At 41.6% G+C, this 20,000-nt stretch overlaps 1 protein-coding gene across 2 annotated transcripts in view; it reads left to right on the top strand.

The window, feature by feature from the left end:
• Positions 1–20,000, top strand: part of clpb (ClpB family mitochondrial disaggregase) — an 89,124-nt gene that overhangs the window by 47,663 nt on the left and 21,461 nt on the right. For both annotated transcript variants that reach the window (XM_090218902.1, XM_090218901.1), the window contains one exon: positions 11,894–11,971. In XM_090218902.1, the coding sequence (XP_090075028.1) occupies positions 11,894–11,971 (78 nt within the window). The remainder of the gene's footprint in view (positions 1–11,893; positions 11,972–20,000) is intronic.

Genomic DNA, 20,000 nt, shown 5'->3' with positions numbered 1-20,000 from the left:
TCCCTCTCCCTTTCTCTCTCCCCCCTCTATCTGTCTCTTTCTCGCTCTCTCCCCCTCTCCCTTTCTCTCCCTTTCTCACTCTCCCCCTCTCGCTCTGTCTCGCCCTCTCCCTTTCTCTCTCCACCTCTCTCTTTCTCTCCCTCTTTCTCAGTCAGGCAGGCACAGGCTGTAATTGGTTAATTGTGATGAATGAGCTGTCCATCAGGCAGACACAGGTGGTGTGTGTGTGTGGAACAGCTGGAGAGGCCAGGCCTCGAGCCGCCAACTAACACGATTACAGAGACATAATCCAGACCTCTCTCAATCTCTCCCTCCCCCTTCCGTCTCTCCATCTCCAATTCCCGCCCTCCCCCTCTCTTTGCCTTTCTGTTCATTTTCTCCCTTCCTTCCATCTTTCAATGACTCCTTCCCGCCCTTCATCTCTACCTCTCCTCCTGTTCTTTCCTGTGTCAATGTCCTCCTGGAGGAAGTGATGCAATCTGGTGAGGGAGCGAGCGAGGGAGAGAGAGAAGAGAGAGTTGGCAAGAGAGATGGAGAAAGAAAGGACTGTTGGCAAGAGAGAAGGAGAGAGAGAGAGAGAGAAGAGGAGGGGAGATGACTTCGAGTACAACAAGGTAGAGGCCAGTAAATAGCTGGTATTAAATTGTGGCTCCATGGAGGCTGTGTATCGATCGCTGAGACACACAGAGTTTGTGTGGAGTGAGGCTTCTGTGTCTGCGGTTGCTAGGTACCTTGTACCACTCCAGAGCTGCACAGTGGTTGTCTAATGGCAATAACAACCCTACTGCAACACAACAGTGGAAAGACATGTGGCACTATGTGAATGTGTTGTGTTTAGAATGTCTGATGTTCTGGTCCACTATGTGAATGTGTTCTGTTTAGAATGTCTGGTGATGTTCTGATCCACTATGTGAATGTGTTCTGTTTAGAATGTCTGATGTTCTGGTCCACTATGTGAATGTGTTCTGTTTAGAATGTCTGATGTTCTGGTCCACTATGTGAATGTGTTCTGTTTAGAATGGCTGGTGATGTTCTGGTCCACTATGTGAATGTGTTCTGTTTAGAATGGCTGGTGATGTTCTGGTCCACTATGTGAATGTGTTCTGTTTAGAATGGCTGTTGATGTTCTGGTCCACTATGTGAATGTGTTCTGTTTAGAATGTCTGGTGATGTTCTGGTCCACTATGTGAATGTGTTCTGTTTAGAATGGCTGTTGATGTTCTGGTCCACTATGTGAATGTGTTCTGTTTAGAATGTCTGATGTTCTGGTCCACTATGTGAATGTGTTCTGTTTAGAATGTCTGATGTTCTGGTCCACTATGTGAATATGTTCTGTTTAGAATGTCTGATGTTCTGGTCCACTATGTGAATGTGTTCTGTTTAGAATGTCTGATGTTCTGGTCCACTATGTGAATGTGTTCTGTTTAGAATGTCTGGTGATGTTCTGGTCCACTATGTGAATGTGTTCTGTTTAGAATGTCTGATGTTCTGGTCCACTATGTGAATGTGTTCTGTTTAGAATGTCTGGTGATGTTCTGGTCCACTATGTGAATGTGTTCTGTTTAGAATGTCTGATGTTCTGGTCCACTATGTGAATGTGTTCTGTTTAGAATGTCTGATGTTCTGGTCCACTATGTGAATGTGTTCTGTTTAGAATGTCTGATGTTCTGGTCCACTATGTGAATGTGTTCTGTTTAGAATGTCTGGTGATGTTCTGGTCCTCTATGTGAATGTGTTCTATTTAGAATGTCTGGTGATGTTCTGGTCCACTATGTGAATGTGTTCTGTTTAGAATGTCTGATGTTCTGGTCCACTATGTGAATGTGTTCTGTTTAGAATGTCTGGTGATGTTCTGGTCCACTATGTGAATGTGTTCTGTTTAGAATGTCTGATGTTCTGGTCCACTATGTGAATGTGTTCTGTTTAGAATGTCTGATGTTCTGGTCCACTATGTGAATGTGTTCTGTTTAGAATGTCTGATGTTCTGGTCCACTATGTGAATGTGTTCTGTTTAGAATGTCTGATGTTCTGGTCCACTATGTGAATGTGTTCTGTTTAGAATGTCTGGTGATGTTCTGGTCCACTATGTGAATATGTTCTGTTTAGAATGTCTGATGTTCTGGTCCACTATGTGAATGTGTTCTGTTTAGAATGTCTGGTGATGTTCTGGTCCACTATGTGAATGTGTTCTGTTTAGAATGTCTTGTGATGTTCTGGTCCTCTATGTGAATGTGTTCTGTTTAGAATGTCTGGTGATGTTCTGTTCCTCTATGTGAATGTGTTCTGTTTAGAATGTCTGATGTTCTGGTCCACTATGTGAATGTGTTCTGTTTAGAATGTCTGATGTTCTGGTCCACTATGTGAATGTGTTCTGTTTAGAATGTCTGATGTTCTGGTCCACTATGTGAATGTGTTCTGTTTAGAATGTCTGGTGATGTTCTGGTCCACTATGTGAATGTGTTCTGTTTAGAATGTCTGGTGATGTTCTGGTCCACTATGTGAATGTGTTCTGTTTAGAACTTCTGATGTTCTGGTCCACTATGTGAATGTGTTCTGTTTAGAATGTCTGATGTTCTGGTCCACTATGTGAATGTGTTCTGTTTAGAATGTCTGATGTTCTGGTCCACTATGTGAATGTGTTCTGTTTAGAATGTCTGATGTTCTGGTCCACTATGTGAATGTGTTCTGTTTAGAATGTCTGGTGATGTTCTGGTCCACTATGTGAATGTGTTCTGTTTAGAATGTCTGGTGATGTTCTGGTCCACTATGTGAATGTGTTCTGTTTAGAACTTCTGATGTTCTGGTCCACTATGTGAATGTGTTCTGTTTAGAATGTCTGATGTTCTGGTCCACTATGTGAATGTGTTCTGTTTAGAACTTCTGATGTTCTGGTCCACTATGTGAATGTGTTCTGTTTAGAATGTCTGGTGTTCTGGTCCACTATGTGAATGTGTTCTGTTTAGAATGTCTGGTGATGTTCTGGTCCACTATGTGAATGTGTTCTGTTTAGAATGTCTGATGTTCTGGTCCACTATGTAAATGTGTTCTGTTTAGAATGTCTGATGTTCTGGTCCACTATGTGAATGTGTTCTGTTTAGAATGTCTGATGTTCTGGTCCTCTATGTGAATGTGTTCTGTTTAGAATGTCTGATGTTCTGGTCCACTATGTGAATGTGTTCTGTTTAGAATGTCTGGTGATGTTCTGGTCCACTATGTGAATGTGTTCTGTTTAGAACTTCTGATGTTCTGGTCCACTATGTGAATGTGTTCTGTTTAGAATGTCTGATGTTCTGGTCCTCTATGTGAATGTGTTCTGTTTAGAATGTCTGGTGATGTTCTGGTCCACTATGTGAATGTGTTCTGTTTAGAATGTCTGGTGGTGTTCTGGTCCACTATGTGAATGTGTTCTGTTTAGAATGTCTGGTGGTGTTCTGGTCCACTATGTGAATGTGTTCTGTTTAGAATGTCTGATGTTCTGGTCCACTATGTGAATGTGTTCTGTTTAGAATGTCTGATGTTCTGGTCCACTATGTGAATGTGTTCTGTTTAGAATGTCTGATGTTCTGGTCCTCTATGTGAATGTGTTCTGTTTAGAATGTCTGATGTTCTGGTCCACTATGTGAATGTGTTCTGTTTAGAATGTCTGATGTTCTGGTCCACTATGTGAATGTGTTCTGTTTAGAATGTCTGATGTTCTGGTCCACTATGTGAATGTTTTCTGTTTAGAATGTCTGATGTTCTGGTCCACTATGTGAATGTGTTCTGTTTAGAATGTCTGATGTTCTGGTCCACTGTGTGAATGTGTTCTGTTTAGAATGTCTGATGTTCTGGTCCACTATGTCAATGTGTTCTGTTTAGAATGTCTGATGTTCTGGTCCACTATGTGAATGTGTTCTGTTTAGAATGTCTGGTGATGTTCTGGTCCACTATGTGAATGTGTTCTGTTTAGAATGTCTGATGTTCTGGTCCACTATGTGAATGTGTTCTGTTTAGAATGTCTGATGTTCTGGTCCACTATGTGAATGTGTTCTGTTTAGAATGTCTGATGTTCTGGTCCTCTATGTGAATGTGTTCTGTTTAGAATGTCTGATGTTCTGGTCCACTATGTGAATGTGTTCTGTTTAGAATGTCTGGTGATGTTCTGGTCCACTATGTGAATGTGTTCTGTTTAGAATGTCTGATGTTCTGGTCCTCTATGTGAATGTGTTCTGTTTAGAATGTCTGATGTTCTGGTCCACTATGTGAATGTGTTCTGTTTAGAATGTCTGGTGATGTTCTGGTCCACTATGTGAATGTGTTCTGTTTAGAACTTCTGATGTTCTGGTCCACTATGTGAATGTGTTCTGTTTAGAATGTCTGATGTTCTGGTCCTCTATGTGAATGTGTTCTGTTTAGAATGTCTGATGTTCTGGTCCACTATGTGAATGTGTTCTGTTTAGAATGTCTGATGTTCTGGTCCACTATGTGAATGTGTTCTGTTTAGAATGTCTGGTGATGTTCTGGTCCACTATGTGAATGTGTTCTGTTTAGAATGTCTGGTGATGTTCTGGTCCACTATGTGAATGTGTTCTGTTTAGAATGTCTGATGTTCTGGTCCACTATGTGAATGTGTTCTGTTTAGAATGTCTGGTGATGTTCTGGTCCACTATGTGAATGTGTTCTGTTTAGAATGTCTTGTGATGTTCTGGTCCTCTATGTGAATGTGTTCTGTTTAGAATGTCTGATGTTCTGGTCCACTATGTGAATGTGTTCTGTTTAGAATGTCTGGTGATGTTCTGGTCCACTATGTGAATGTGTTCTGTTTAGAATGTCTGATGTTCTGGTCCACTATGTGAATGTGTTGTGTTTAGAATGTCTGGTGATGTTCTGGTCCACTATGTGAATGTGTTCTGTTTAGAATGTCTGGTGATGTTCTGGTCCACTATGTGAATGTGTTCTGTTTAGAATGTCTGGTGATGTTCTGGTCCACTATGTGAATGTGTTCTGTTTAGAATGTCTGATGTTCTGGTCCACTATGTGAATGTGTTCTGTTTAGAATGTCTGATGTTCTGGTCCACTATGTGAATGTGTTCTGTTTAGAATGTCTGGTGATGTTCTGGTCCACTATGTGAATGTGTTCTGTTTAAAATGTCTGATGTTCTGGTCCACTATGTGAATGTGTTCTGTTTAGAATGTCTGATGTTCTGGTCCACTATGTGAATGTGTTCTGTTTAGAATGTCTGATGTTCTGGTCCACTATGTGAATGTGTTCTGTTTAGAATGTCTGGTGATGTTCTGGTCCACTATGTCAATGTGTTCTGTTTAGAATGTCTGATGTTCTGGTCCACTATGTGAATGTGTTCTGTTTAGAATGTCTGGTGATGTTCTGGTCCACTATGTGAATGTGTTCTGTTTAGAATGTCTGGTGATGTTCTGGTCCACTATGTGAATGTGTTATGTTTAGAATGTCTGATGTTCTGGTCCACTATGTGAATGTGTTCTGTTTAGAATGTCTGGTGATGTTCTGGTCCACTATGTGAATGTGTTCTGTTTAGAATGTCTGATGTTCTGGTCCACTATGTGACTGTGTTCTGTTTAGAATGTCTGATGTTCTGGTCCTCTATGTGAATGTGTTCTGTTTAGAATGTCTGGTGATGTTCTGGTCCACTATGTGAATGTGTTCTGTTTAGAATGTCTGGTGATGTTCTGGTCCTCTATGTGAATGTGTTCTGTTTAGAATGTCTGATGTTCTGGTCCACTATGTGAATGTGTTCTGTTTAGAATGGCTGGTGATGTTCTGGTCCACTATGTGAATGTGTTCTGTTTAGAATGTCTGATGTTCTGGTCCACTGTGTGAATGTGTTCTGTTTAGAATGTCTGGTGATGTTCTGGTCCTCTATGTGAATGTGTTCTGTTTAGAATGTCTGGTGATGTTCTGGTCCACTATGTGAATGTGTTCTGTTTAGAATGTCTGGTGATGTTCTGGTCCACTATGTGAATGTGTTCTGTTTAGAATGTCTGGTGATGTTCTGGTCCACTATGTGAATGTGTTCTGTTTAGAATGTCTGGTGATGTTCTGGTCCACTATGTGAATGTGTTCTGTTTAGAATGTCTGGTGATGTTCTGGTCCACTATGTGAATGTGTTCTGTTTAGAATGTCTGGTGATGTTCTGGTCCACTATGTGAATGTGTTCTGTTTAGAATGTCTGATGTTCTGGTCCACTATGTGAATGTGTTCTGTTTAGAATGTCTGATGTTCTGGTCCACTATGTGAATGTGTTCTGTTTAGAATGGCTGGTGATGTTCTGGTCCACTATGTGACTGTGTTCTGTTTAGAATGGCTGTTGATGTTCTGGTCCACTATGTGAATGTGTTCTGTTTAGAATGTCTGATGTTCTGGTCCACTATGTGAATGTGTTCTGTTTAGAAATGTCTGTTGATGTTCTGGTCCTCTATGTGAATGTGTTCTGTTTAGAAATGTCTGGTGATGTTCTGGTCCACTATGTGAATGTGTTCTGTTTAGAAATGTCTGGTGATGTTCTGGTCCACTATGTGAATGTGTTCTGTTTAGAATGTCTGATGTTCTGGTCCACTATGTGAATGTGTTCTGTTTAGAATGGCTGGTGATGTTCTGGTCCACTATGTGAATGTGTTCTGTTTAGAATGTCTGATGATGTTCTGGTCCACTATGTGAATGTGTTCTGTTTAGAATGTCTGATGTTCTGGTCCACTATGTGAATGTGTTCTGTTTAGAATGTCTGATGTTCTGGTCCACTATGTGAATGTGTTCTGTTTAGAATGTCTGGTGATGTTCTGGTCCACTATGTGAATGTGTTCTGTTTAGAATGTCTGGTGATGTTCTGGTCCACTATGTGAATGTGTTCTGTTTAGAATGTCTGATGTTCTGGTCCACTATGTGAATGTGTTCTGTTTAGAATGTCTGATGTTCTGGTCCACTATGTGAATGTGTTCTGTTTAGAATGTCTGGTGATGTTCTGGTCCACTATGTGAATGTGTTCTGTTTAGAATGTCTGATGTTCTGGTCCACTATGTGAATGTGTTCTGTTTAGAAATGTCTGGTGATGTTCTGGTCCACTATGTGAATGTGTTCTGTTTAGAAATGTCTGGTGATGTTCTGGTCCTCTATGTGAATGTGTTCTGTTTAGAATGTCTGGTGATGTTCTGGTCCACTATGTGAATGTGTTCTGTTTAGAATGTCTGATGTTCTGGTCCACTATGTGAATGTGTTCTGTTTAGAATGTCTGGTGATGTTCTGGTCCACTATGTGAATGTGTTCTGTTTAGAATGTCTGATGTTCTGGTCCTCTATGTGAATGTGTTCTGTTTAGAATGTCTGATGTTCTGGTCCACTGTGTGAATGTGTTCTGTTTACAATGTCTGATGTTCTGGTCCACTGTGTGAATGTGTTCTGTTTAGAATGTCTGGTGATGTTCTGGTCCACTATGTGAATGTGTTTGTCTTGTCATTAGGAACAGCAGCAGGGTCCACTATGTGAATGTGTTTGTCTAGTCAGTAGGAACAGCAGCAGGGTCCACTGGCTGTGTGACGGACAAACACAACATCCTAGAACACCCCCATTATCATTGGGAATGCTGGGATGTGTAGTCAGTGGCAGCAGGCAGAGCAGATTGCATGCTGGGAGCTGTGGTCCAGGCAGGGCAGTAGTCGATGTCTCTGTGGCTGATGTGATGAATGGTGGTTGTTGCCGTGGCAAATTGTCCTGAAAGCAATCTGAGACACATCACCACGGCGATAAAGGAAGATCTTATTGATCCCTGTGAAGTAATACAGTGAATATATCACACACATACAAACACACACACACGGTCTCACACAACACACACACACACGGTCTCACACATGCACGATCACACACACACACACAGTGAAAATATCACACACACAGTGAATATATCTCTCACACACACACACACACACACACACACACAGTCTCACACATGCACGATCACACACACACACACACAGTGAAAATATCAGCTAACAGACTGAGGGATGATGGTGATGATCAGCAACAACACGAGGAGAGGATGGGTGAGGACACACACACTGACAGCTCTAGCTAATGCTTTTTACAAGCACCCGACGGCCTGGAGGGATAAGAGAGTGTGACAGAAAGGAAGAGAGAGAATAAGATGAGAAGGAGAGTGATCAATAGAGAAATATATAAGAGAGACACAGAGAAGGAGATGAGACACAGAGAATGAGATGAGAGAGACAGAGAAGGAGATGAGAGAGACAGAGAAGGAGATGAGAGACACAGAGAAGGGGATGAGAGAGACAGAGAAGGAGATGAGAGACACAGAGAGACACAGAGAAGGAGATGAGAGACACAGAGAAGAAGATGAGAGACACAGAGAAGGAGATGAGAGACACAGAGAAGGAGATGAGAGACACAGAGAAGGAGATGAGAGAGACAGAGAAGGGGATGAGAGAGACAGAGAAGGAGATGAGAGACACAGAGAAGGAGATGAGAGACACAGAGAAGGAGATGAGAGACACAGAGAAGGAGATGAGAGACACAGAGAGACAGAGAAGGATATGAGAGACACAGAGAAACACTGAGAAGGAGATGAGAGACACAGAGAGAGACAGAGAAGGAGATGAGAGACAGAGAAGGAGATGAGAGACAGAGAGAGACAGAGAAGGAGATGAGAGACACAGAGAAGGAGATGAGAGACACAGAGCGAGACAGAGAAGGAGATGAGAGACACAGAGAAGGAGATGAGAGACAGAGAAGGAGATGAGACACAGAGAGAGACAGAGAAGGAGATGAGAGGCACAGAGAAGGAGATGAGAGACACAGAGCGAGACAGAGAAGGAGATGAGAGACACAGAGAAGGAGATGAGAGACACAGAGAAGGAGATGAGAGACACAGAGAAGGAGATGAGAGACACAGAGAAGGAGATGAGACACAGAGAAGGAGATGAGACACAGAGAAGGAGATGAGAGACACAGAGAGAAATAGATCAGAGAGACAGCCATCACAGCAGCCAGATGTGTGACCTGTTGCCACAAGAAAAGGGCAACCAGTGAAGAACAAACACCATTGTAAATACAACCCATATTTGTTTATTTATTTTCCCTTTTGTACTTTAACTATTTGTACATTGTTATAACACTGTACATAGCCATAATGACATTTGAAATGTCTCTATTCTTTTGAAACTTTTGTGAGTGTAATGTTTACTGTTCATTTTTTGTTTATTTCACTTTTGTTTATTATCTATTTCATTTGCTTGGGCAATGTTAACAGATGTTTCCCATGCCAATAAAGCCCATTGAGTTGAAAGAGAGAGAGATGAGAGACAGGAGGGGCAGAGAGGGGAGGGGCAGAGATGGGAGACTGGAGGGGCGGAGACTGGAGGGGCGGAGACTGGAGGGGCGGAGACTGGAGGGGCGGAGACTGGAGGGGCGGAGACTGGAGGGGCGGAGACGGGAGGGGCAGAGACGGGAGGGGCGGAGACTGGAGGGGCGGAGACTGGAGGGGCGGAGACTGGAGGGGCGGAGACTGGAGGGGCGGAGACTGGAGACTGGAAGGACGGAGACTGGAGACTGGAGGGACGGAGACGGGAGACTGGAAGGACGGAGACGGGAGACTGGAGGGACGGAGACGGGAGACTGGAAGGACGGAGACGGGAGACTGGAAGGACGGAGACGGGAGACTGGAGGGACGGAGACGGGAGGGGCAGAGACGGAGACGGGAGGGACGGAGACGGGAGGGGCAGAGACGGAGACGGGAGGGACGGAGACGGGAGGGGCAGAGACGGAGACGGGAGGGACGGAGACGGGAGTCACACACACACCCACACACCACTCACACACACACACACCACATACACACACCACACACTCACACACACCACACACTCACACACACCACACACACCACACACACACACACCACACCTCACACACACACACCACTCACACACACACACCACTCACACACACACACCACACACACACCACTCACACACACACACACACCACACACACACACACACACATACACACACACACCACACGCACACACACCACACACACACACACACACACACACCCCATACACACAGGAAGGAGTAGATTGATCCTTTTTCAGCTCTCAGGCTAGAAGTTATTGTGGAGGATGATCCTCTTCTTATCACATTATCGTCCTCTACCCTAGCAGACCTGGTCGGTACCTCTGTGTGTGTGTGTGTGTGTGTGTGTGTGTGTGTGTGTGTGTTGTACTGTTCTTGTTCTAGAACATGTCCTTTGAGGGCTGTCAGTGTGTCCTTCTGTCAAAGTCAATCTCAATCAGCTAACACAGACGCTCTCTTCTGCAGGTTACACTGTCATTCAGTCTGTTTAACACACACACACACACACACACACACACAGACACACAGACAGTAGTAACTCAGACTGGCTCGTAGAGGTATAGCCTGTGGGCGTCAGTATTCATCTTCATGACAATCACTCTTCCTTCTCTCAATTTATCTCTCTACCAATTCCTCCGTCTCTCATTCTCTCAATCCATCTCTCTACCAAATCTCATATCTCTCCCTCTCTCTTATTTCCCTCAACCCCTGTGTCCCCTTTTAACTCAACCTCCTTAATCTCTCCGTTCCTCTCTCCATCTCGTCTTCTCTTCCTCTCTCCTCATCTCGTCTTCTCTTCCTCTCTCCTCATCTCGTCTTCTCTTCCTCTCTCCTCATCTCGTCTTCTCTTCCTCTCTCCTCATCTCGTCTTCTCTTCCTCTCTCTCCATCTCGTCTTCTCTTCATCTCTCTCCATCTCGTCTTCTCTTCCTCTCTCTCCATCTCGTCTTCTCTTCCTCTCTCCTCATCTCGTCTTCTCTTCCTCTCTCCTCATCTCGTCTTCTCTTCCTCTCTCCTCATCTCGTCTTCTCTTCCTCTCTCTCCATTTCTTCCTCTATCATTCTATTTCTGTTCTAGTGAGATGTTTGTACTTTGACGGGTGGAGTGTGCTGTTACGACAGGGAGAGGATCAACGGGTTTCTCTGTCACAGAGTGGACATAGCACACACACACACACACACACACACACACAGCTCATTATGGTGGTTGTTGAGAAACTGCCGTGTCCTCTCTGCTGCCTGTCCAACCAGACTGAGATATGAAGACATGTATTGTAATGTGTGTTTTTGGCAGCTGGAACTGGACCAAGTTCCCTGTGTTTTATTTCTCCTTTCTCCTCCCTCACGCCCCCTCCCTCACCTACCGTGCCTCCCCCCTCCCTCCTGCCCAGAGGGGGGGGGGGGGGGGGGGGGGGTTTGGTTGCTGGGGTGATGGTTGGGTAAGGTAGGCAAGGCTCTCTTCTCTGGGCGAGTCGTGTGTGTGTGTGTGTGTGTGTGAGAGAGAGAGAGAGGCTCAGATCCATGCTAACCAGATTTAGCTTTGGCTGCGCCGGGGAGGCTAACACGATTACCTCTGGCTAATGGCCCTACTGACTGAGAGAGGGGGAGGAGAGGAGAAGGGATTGAGGGAGGATGGGAAAGGGGGTTGACGGGGGGAGAGGGAGTGGGGAGGCAGGATAGCCTGTGATAATTATCCCCCTGCCTCCCGAGGCATTGATGGATACAGCTTTAGAGATCTCTCTCTCTCTCTCTCTCTCTCTCTCTCTCTCTCTCTCTCTCTCTCTCTCTCTCTCTCTCTCTCTCTCTCTCTCTCTCTCTCTCTCTCTCTCTCTCTCTCTCTCTCTCTCTCTCTCTCTCTCTCTCTCTCTCTCTCTCTCTCTCTCTCTGTCTCTCTCTGTCTCTCTGTCTCTCTCTCTCTAACCATCTCTCTCTCTCTCTCTCTAACCATCTCTCTGTCTCTCTAACCATCTCACTCTCTCTCTCTCTAACCATCTCACTCTCTCTCTGTCTATAGCGATCAGGAGGAAGGAGAATGGCTGGTATGACGAAGAACATCCCCTTGTCTTCCTCTTCCTCGGCTCCTCTGGAATCGGTAACTCCTCTACATCCCTCTCTCTATATCCCTTTCTCTATATCCCTTTCTCTACAGCCCTCTCTACAGCCCTCTCTACAGCCCTCTCTCTACAGCCCTCTCTCTACAGCCCTCTCTCTACAGCCCTCTCTCTACAGCCCTCTCTCTACAGCCCTCTCTCTACATCCCTCTCTACATCCCTCTCTACAGCCCTCTCTCTATATCCCTTTCTCTACAGCCCTCTCTCTACAGCCCTCTCTCTACAGCCCTCTCTCTACAGTCCTCTCTCTACAGCCCTCTCTCTACAGCCCTCTCTCTACATCCCTCTCTCTACATCCCTCTCTCTACATCCCTCTCTCTACATCCCTTTCTCTACATCCCTCTTTCCACTCGTTTTTACCACTCAGCTGTGATGTCATGGAGCCTGTCCGTAGCAGTAGCCAGGAGAAGAAACGGGTAGCACCGATGTCGTCGTTTATTCACCAACATTTCCACAGCAAGCAGTCTTCATCAGGGTTTACTGTTAAACACTGCACCAGTATATATACAGTCTTCATCAGGGTTTACTGTTAACACAGTATCAGTATATATACAGTCTTCATCAGGGTTTACTGTTAAACACTGCACCAGTATATATACAGTCTTCATCAGGGTTTACTGTTAACACAGTATCAGTATATATACAGTCTTCATCAGGGTTTACTGTTAACACAGTATCAGTATATATACAGTCTTCATCAGGGTTTACTGTAAACACTGTACCAGTATATATACAGTCTTCATCAGGGTTTACTGCACCAGTATACATACAGTCTTCATCAGGGTTTACTGTTAACACAGTATCAGTATATATACAGTCTTCATCATGGTTTACTGTTAACACAGTACCAGTGTATATATACAGTCTTCATCAGGGTTTACTGTTAAACACTGCACCAGTATACAGACAGTCTTCATCAGGGTTTACTGTTAACACAGTATCAGTATATATACAGTCTTCATCAGGGTTTACTGTTAACACAGTATCAGTATATATACAGTCTTCATCAGGGTTTACTGCACCAGTATATATACAGTCTTCATCAGGGTTTACTGTTAACACAGTATCAGTATATATACAGTCTTCATCAGGGTTTACTGCACCAGTATATATACAGTCTTCATCAGGGTTTACTGTTAACACAGTACCAGTATATATACAGTCTTCATCAGGGTTTACTGTTAAACACTGCACCAGTATATATACAGTCTTCATCAGGGTTTACTGTTAACACAGTACCAGTATATATACAGTCTTCATCAGGGTTTACTGTAAACACTGCACCAGTATATATACAGTCTTCATCAGGGTTTACTGTTAAACACTGCACCAGTATATATACAGTCTTCATCAGGGTTTACTGTTAACACAGTATCAGTATATATACAGTCTTCATCAGGGTTTACTGTTAACACTGCACCAGTATATATACAGTCTTCATCAGGGTTTACTGTTAAACACTGCACCAGTATATATACAGTCTTCATCAGGGTTTACTGTTAACACAGTACCAGTATATATACAGTCTTCATCAGGGTTTACTGTAAACACTGCACCAGTATATATACAGTCTTCATCAGGGTTTACTGTTAAACACTGCACCAGTATATATACAGTCTTCATCAGGGTTTACTGTTAACACAGTATCAGTATATATACAGTCTTCATCAGGGTTTACTGTTAACACTGCACCAGTATATATACAGTCTTCATCAGGGTTTACTGTTAACACAGTACCAGTATATATACAGTCTTCATCAGGGTTTACTGCACCAGTATATATACAGTCTTCATCAGGGTTTACTGTTAACACAGTACCAGTATATATGCAGTCTTCATCAGGGTTTACTGTTAACACAGTACCAGTATATATACAGTCTTCATCAGGGTTTACTGTTAACACTGCAGGTCACCAGTATATATACAGTCTTCATCAGGGTTTACTGTTAACACAGTACCAGTATATATACAGACAGTCTTCATCAGGGTTTACTGTTAACACAGTACCAGTATATATACAGTCTTCATCAGGGTTTACTGTTAACACAGTACCAGTATATATACAGTCTTCATCAGGGTTTACTGCACCAGTATATATACAGTCTTCATCAGGGTTTACTGTTAACACAGTACCAGTATATATACAGTCTTCATCAGGGTTTACTGCACCAGTATATATACAGTCTTCATCAGGGTTTACTGTTAACACTGTACCAGTATATATACAGTCTTCATCAGGGTTTACTGTTAACACAGTATCAGTATATATACAGTCTTCATCAGGGTTTACTGTTAACACAGTACCAGTATATATACAGTCTTCATCAGGGTTTACTGTTAACACAGTATCAGTATATATACAGTCTTCATCAGGGTTTACTGTAAACACTGTACCAGTATATATACAGTCTTCATCAGGGTTTACTGTTAACACAGTATCAGTATATATACAGTCTTCATCAGGGTTTACTGTTAACACTGCACCAGTATATATACAGTCTTCATCAGGGTTTACTGTTAAACACTGCACCAGTATATATACAGTCTTCATCAGGGTTTACTGTTAACACAGTATCAGTATATATACAGTCTTCATCAGGGTTTACTGTTAACACTGCACCAGTATATATACAGTCTTCATCAGGGTTTACTGTTAAACACTGCACCAGTATATATACAGTCTTCATCAGGGTTTACTGTTAACACAGTACCAGTATATATACAGTCTTCATCAGGGTTTACTGTAAACACTGCACCAGTATATATACAGTCTTCATCAGGGTTTACTGTTAAACACTGCACCAGTATATATACAGTCTTCATCAGGGTTTACTGTTAACACAGTATCAGTATATATACAGTCTTCATCAGGGTTTACTGTTAACACTGCACCAGTATATATACAGTCTTCATCAGGGTTTACTGTTAACACAGTACCAGTATATATACAGTCTTCATCAGGGTTTACTGCACCAGTATATATACAGTCTTCTTCAGGGTTTACTGTTAACACAGTACCAGTATATATGCAGTCTTCATCAGGGTTTACTGTTAACACAGTACCAGTATATATACAGTCTTCATCAGGGTTTACTGTTAACACTGCAGGTCACCAGTATATATACAGTCTTCATCAGGGTTTACTGTTAACACAGTACCAGTATATATACAGTCTTCATCAGGGTTTACTGTTAACACAGTACCAGTATATATACAGTCTTCATCAGGGTTTACTGCACCAGTATATATACAGTCTTCATCAGGGTTTACTGCACCAGTATATATACAGTCTTCATCAGGGTTTACTGTTAACACTGTACCAGTATATATACAGTCTTCATCAGGGTTTACTGTTAACACAGTATCAGTATATATACAGTCTTCATCAGGGTTTACTGTTAACACAGTGCCAGTATATATACAGTCTTCATCAGGGTTTACTGTTAACACAGTATCAGTATATATACAGTCTTCATCAGGGTTTACTGTAAACACTGTACCAGTATATATACAGTCTTCATCAGGGTTTACTGTTAACACAGTATCAGTATATATACAGTCTTCATCAGGGTTTACTGTTAACACAGTACCAGTATATATACAGTCTTCATCAGGGTTTACTGTTAACACAGTACCAGTATATATACAGTCTTCATCAGGGTTTACTGTAAACACTGTACCAGTATATATACAGTCTTCATCAGGGTTTACTGCACCAGTATATATACAGTCTTCATCAGGGTTTACTGCACCAGTATATATACAGTCTTCATCAGGGTTTACTGTTAACACTGCACCAGTATATATACAGTCTTCATCAGGGTTTACTGTAAACACTGTACCAGTATATATACAGTCTTCATCAGGGTTTACTGCACCAGTATATATACAGTCTTCATCAGGGTTTACTGCACCAGTATATATACAGTCTTCATCAGGGTTTACTGCACCAGTATATATACAGTCTTCATCAGGGTTTACTGTTAACACAGTATCAGTATATATACAGTCTTCATCAGGGTTTACTGTAAACACTGCACCAGTATATATACAGTCTTCATCAGGGTTTACTGTTAACACAGTACCAGTATATATACAGTCTTCATCAGGGTTTACTGTTAAACACTGCACCAGTATATATACAGTCTTCATCAGGGTTTACTGTTAACACAGTATCAGTATATATACAGTCTTCATCAGGGTTTACTGTTAAACACTGCAGGTCACCAGTATATATACAGTCTTCATCAGGGTTTACTGCACCAGTATATATACAGTCTTCATCAGGTTTTACTGTTAACACAGTATATATACAGTCTTCATCAGGGTTTACTGTTAAACACTGCACCAGTATACATACAGTCTTCATCAGGGTTTACTGTAAACACTGCACCAGTATATATACAGTCTTCATCAGGGTTTACTGTTAACACAGTACCAGTATATATACAGTCTTCATCAGGGTTTACTGTTAAACACTGCACCAGTATATATACAGTCTTCATCAGGGTTTACTGTTAAACACTGCACCAGTATATATACAGTCTTCATCAGGGTTTACTGTTAAACACTGCACCAGTATATATACAGTCTTCATCAGGGTTTACTGTTAACACTGCAGGTCACCAGTATATATACAGTCTTCATCAGGGTTTACTGCACCAGTATATATACAGTCTTCATCAGGGTTTACTGTTAAACACTGTACCAGTATATATACAGTCTTCATCAGGGTTTACTGTTAACACTGCAGGTCACCAGTATATATACAGTCTTCATCAGGGTTTACTGTTAACACAGTACCAGTATATATACAGTCTTCATCAGGGTTTACTGTTAAACACTGCATCAGTGTATATATACAGTCTTCATCAGGGTTTACTGTTAACACTGCAGGTCATCAGTATATATACTGTCTTCATCAGGGTTTATTGTTAACACAGTACCAGTGTATATATACAGTCTTCATGAGGGTTTACTGTTAAACACTGCACCAGTATATATACAGTCTTCATCAGGGTTTACTGTTAAACACTGTACCAGTATATATACAGTCCTCATCAGGGTTTACTGCACCAGTATATATACAGTCTTCATCAGGGTTTACTGCACCAGTATATATACAGTCTTCATCAGGGTTTACTGTTAAACACTGTACCAGTATATATACAGTCCTCATCAGGGTTTACTGCACCAGTATATATACAGTCTTCATCAGGGTTTACTGCACCAGTATATATACAGTCTTCATCAGGGTTTACTGTTAACACAGTACCAGTATATATACAGTCTTCATCAGGGTTTACTGTAAACACTGCACCAGTATATATACAGTCTTCATCAGGGTTTACTGTTAAACACTGCACCAGTATATATACAGTCTTCATCAGGGTTTACTGTTAACACAGTACCAGTATATATACAGTCTTCATCAGGGTTTACTGTAAACACTGCACCAGTATATATACAGTCTTCATCAGGGTTTACTGTTAACACAGTACCAGTATATATACAGTCTTCATCAGGGTTTACTGTTAACACTGCAGGTCACCAGTATATATACAGTCTTCATCAGGGTTTACTGCACCAGTATATATGCAGTCTTCATCAGGGTTTACTGTTAAACACTGCACCCGTATATATACAGTCTTCATCAGGGTTTACTGTTAACACTGCAGGTCACCAGTATATATACAGTCTTCATCAGGGTTTACTGTTAAACACTGCACCAGTATATATACAGTCTTCATCAGGGTTTACTGTTAAACACTGCACCAGTATATATACAGTCTTCATCAGGGTTTACTGTTAACACAGTACCAGTATATATACAGTCTTCATCAGGGTTTACTGTTAACACAGTACCAGTATATATACAGTCTTCATCAGGGTTTACTGTAAACACAGTACCAGTATATATACAGTCTTCATCAGGGTTCACTGTTAACACAGTACCAGTATATATACAGTCTTCATCAGGGTTTACTGCACCAGTATATATACAGTCTTCATCAGGGTTTACTGTAAACACTGCACCAGTATATATACAGTCTTCATCAGGGTTTACTGTTAACACAGTACCAGTATATATACAGTCTTCATCAGGGTTTACTGTTAACACAGTACCAGTATATATACAGTCTTCATCAGGGTTTACTGTTAACACAGTACCAGTATATATAGTCTTCATCAGGGTTTACTGTTAACACAGTACCAGTATATATACAGTCTTCATCAGGGTTTACTGTACCAGTATATATACAGTCTTCATCAGGGTTTACTGTTAAACACTGCACCAGTATATATACAGTCTTCATCAGGGTTTACTGTTAACACTGCAGGTCACCAGTATATATACAGTCTTCATCAGGGTTTATTGTTAACACAGTACCAGTATATATACAGTCTTCATCAGGGTTTACTGTTAAACACTGCACCAGTATATATACAGTCTTCATCAGGGTTTACTGTTAAACACTGCACCAGTATATATACAGTCTTCATCAGGGTTTACTGCACCAGTATATATACAGTCTTCATCAGGGTTTACTGTTAAACACTGTACCAGTATATATACAGTCCTCATCAGGGTTTACTGCACCAGTATATATACAGTCTTCATCAGGGTTTACTGCACCAGTATATATACAGTCTTCATCAGGGTTTACTGTTAACACAGTACCAGTATATATACAGTCTTCATCAGGGTTTACTGTAAACACTGCACCAGTATATATACAGTCTTCATCAGGGTTTACTGTTAAACACTGCACCAGTATATATACAGTCTTCATCAGGGTTTACTGTTAACACAGTACCAGTATATATACAGTCTTCATCAGGGTTTACTGTAAACACTGCACCAGTATATATACAGTCTTCATCAGGGTTTACTGTTAAACACTGCACCAGTATATATACAGTCTTCATCAGGGTTTACTGTTAACACAGTACCAGTATATATACAGTCTTCATCAGGGTTTACTGTTAACACTGCAGGTCACCAGTATATATACAGTCTTCATCAGGGTTTACTGCACCAGTATATATACAGTCTTCATCAGGGTTTACTGTTAAACACTGCACCCGTATATATACAGTCTTCATCAGGGTTTACTGTTAACACTGCAGGTCACCAGTATATATACAGTCTTCATCAGGGTTTACTGTTAAACACTGCACCAGTATATATACAGTCTTCATCAGGGTTTACTGTTAAACACTGCACCAGTATATATACAGTCTTCATCAGGGTTTACTGTTAACACAGTACCAGTATATATACAGTCTTCATCAGGGTTTACTGTTAACACAGTACCAGTATATATACAGTCTTCATCAGGGTTTACTGTAAACACAGTACCAGTATATATACAGTCTTCATCAGGGTTCACTGTTAACACAGTACCAGTATATATACAGTCTTCATCAGGGTTTACTGCACCAGTATATATACAGTCTTCATCAGGGTTTACTGTAAACACTGCACCAGTATATATACAGTCTTCATCAGGGTTTACTGTTAACACAGTACCAGTATATATACAGTCTTCATCAGGGTTTACTGTAAACACTGTACCAGTATATATACAGTCTTCATCAGGGTTTACTGTTAACACAGTACCAGTATATATACAGTCTTCATCAGGGTTTACTGTTAACACTGCAGGTCACCAGTATATATACAGTCTTCATCAGGGTTTATGTTAAACACTGTACCAGTATATATACAGTCTTCATCAGGGTTTACTGCACCAGTATATATACAGTCTTCATCAGGGTTTACTGTAAACACTGTACCAGTATATATACAGTCTTCATCAGGGTTTACTGTAAACACTGCACCAGTATATATACAGTCTTCATCAGGGTTTACTGTTAACACAGTACCAGTATATATACAGTCTTCATCAGGGTTTACTGTTAACACAGTACCAGTATATATACAGTCTTCATCAGGGTTTACTGTTAACACAGCACCAGTATATATACAGTCTTCATCAGGGTTTA

This window comes from Oncorhynchus mykiss, chromosome 24 (assembly GCF_057628025.1).
Source record: "Oncorhynchus mykiss isolate SJ-2025 chromosome 24, ASM5762802v1, whole genome shotgun sequence".
In the NCBI taxonomy this organism is placed as follows: domain Eukaryota; kingdom Metazoa; phylum Chordata; class Actinopteri; order Salmoniformes; family Salmonidae; genus Oncorhynchus; species Oncorhynchus mykiss.
The sequence above is the reverse complement of the archived record's forward strand: the minus strand, read 5'-3'. Positions and strand labels throughout refer to the sequence as shown.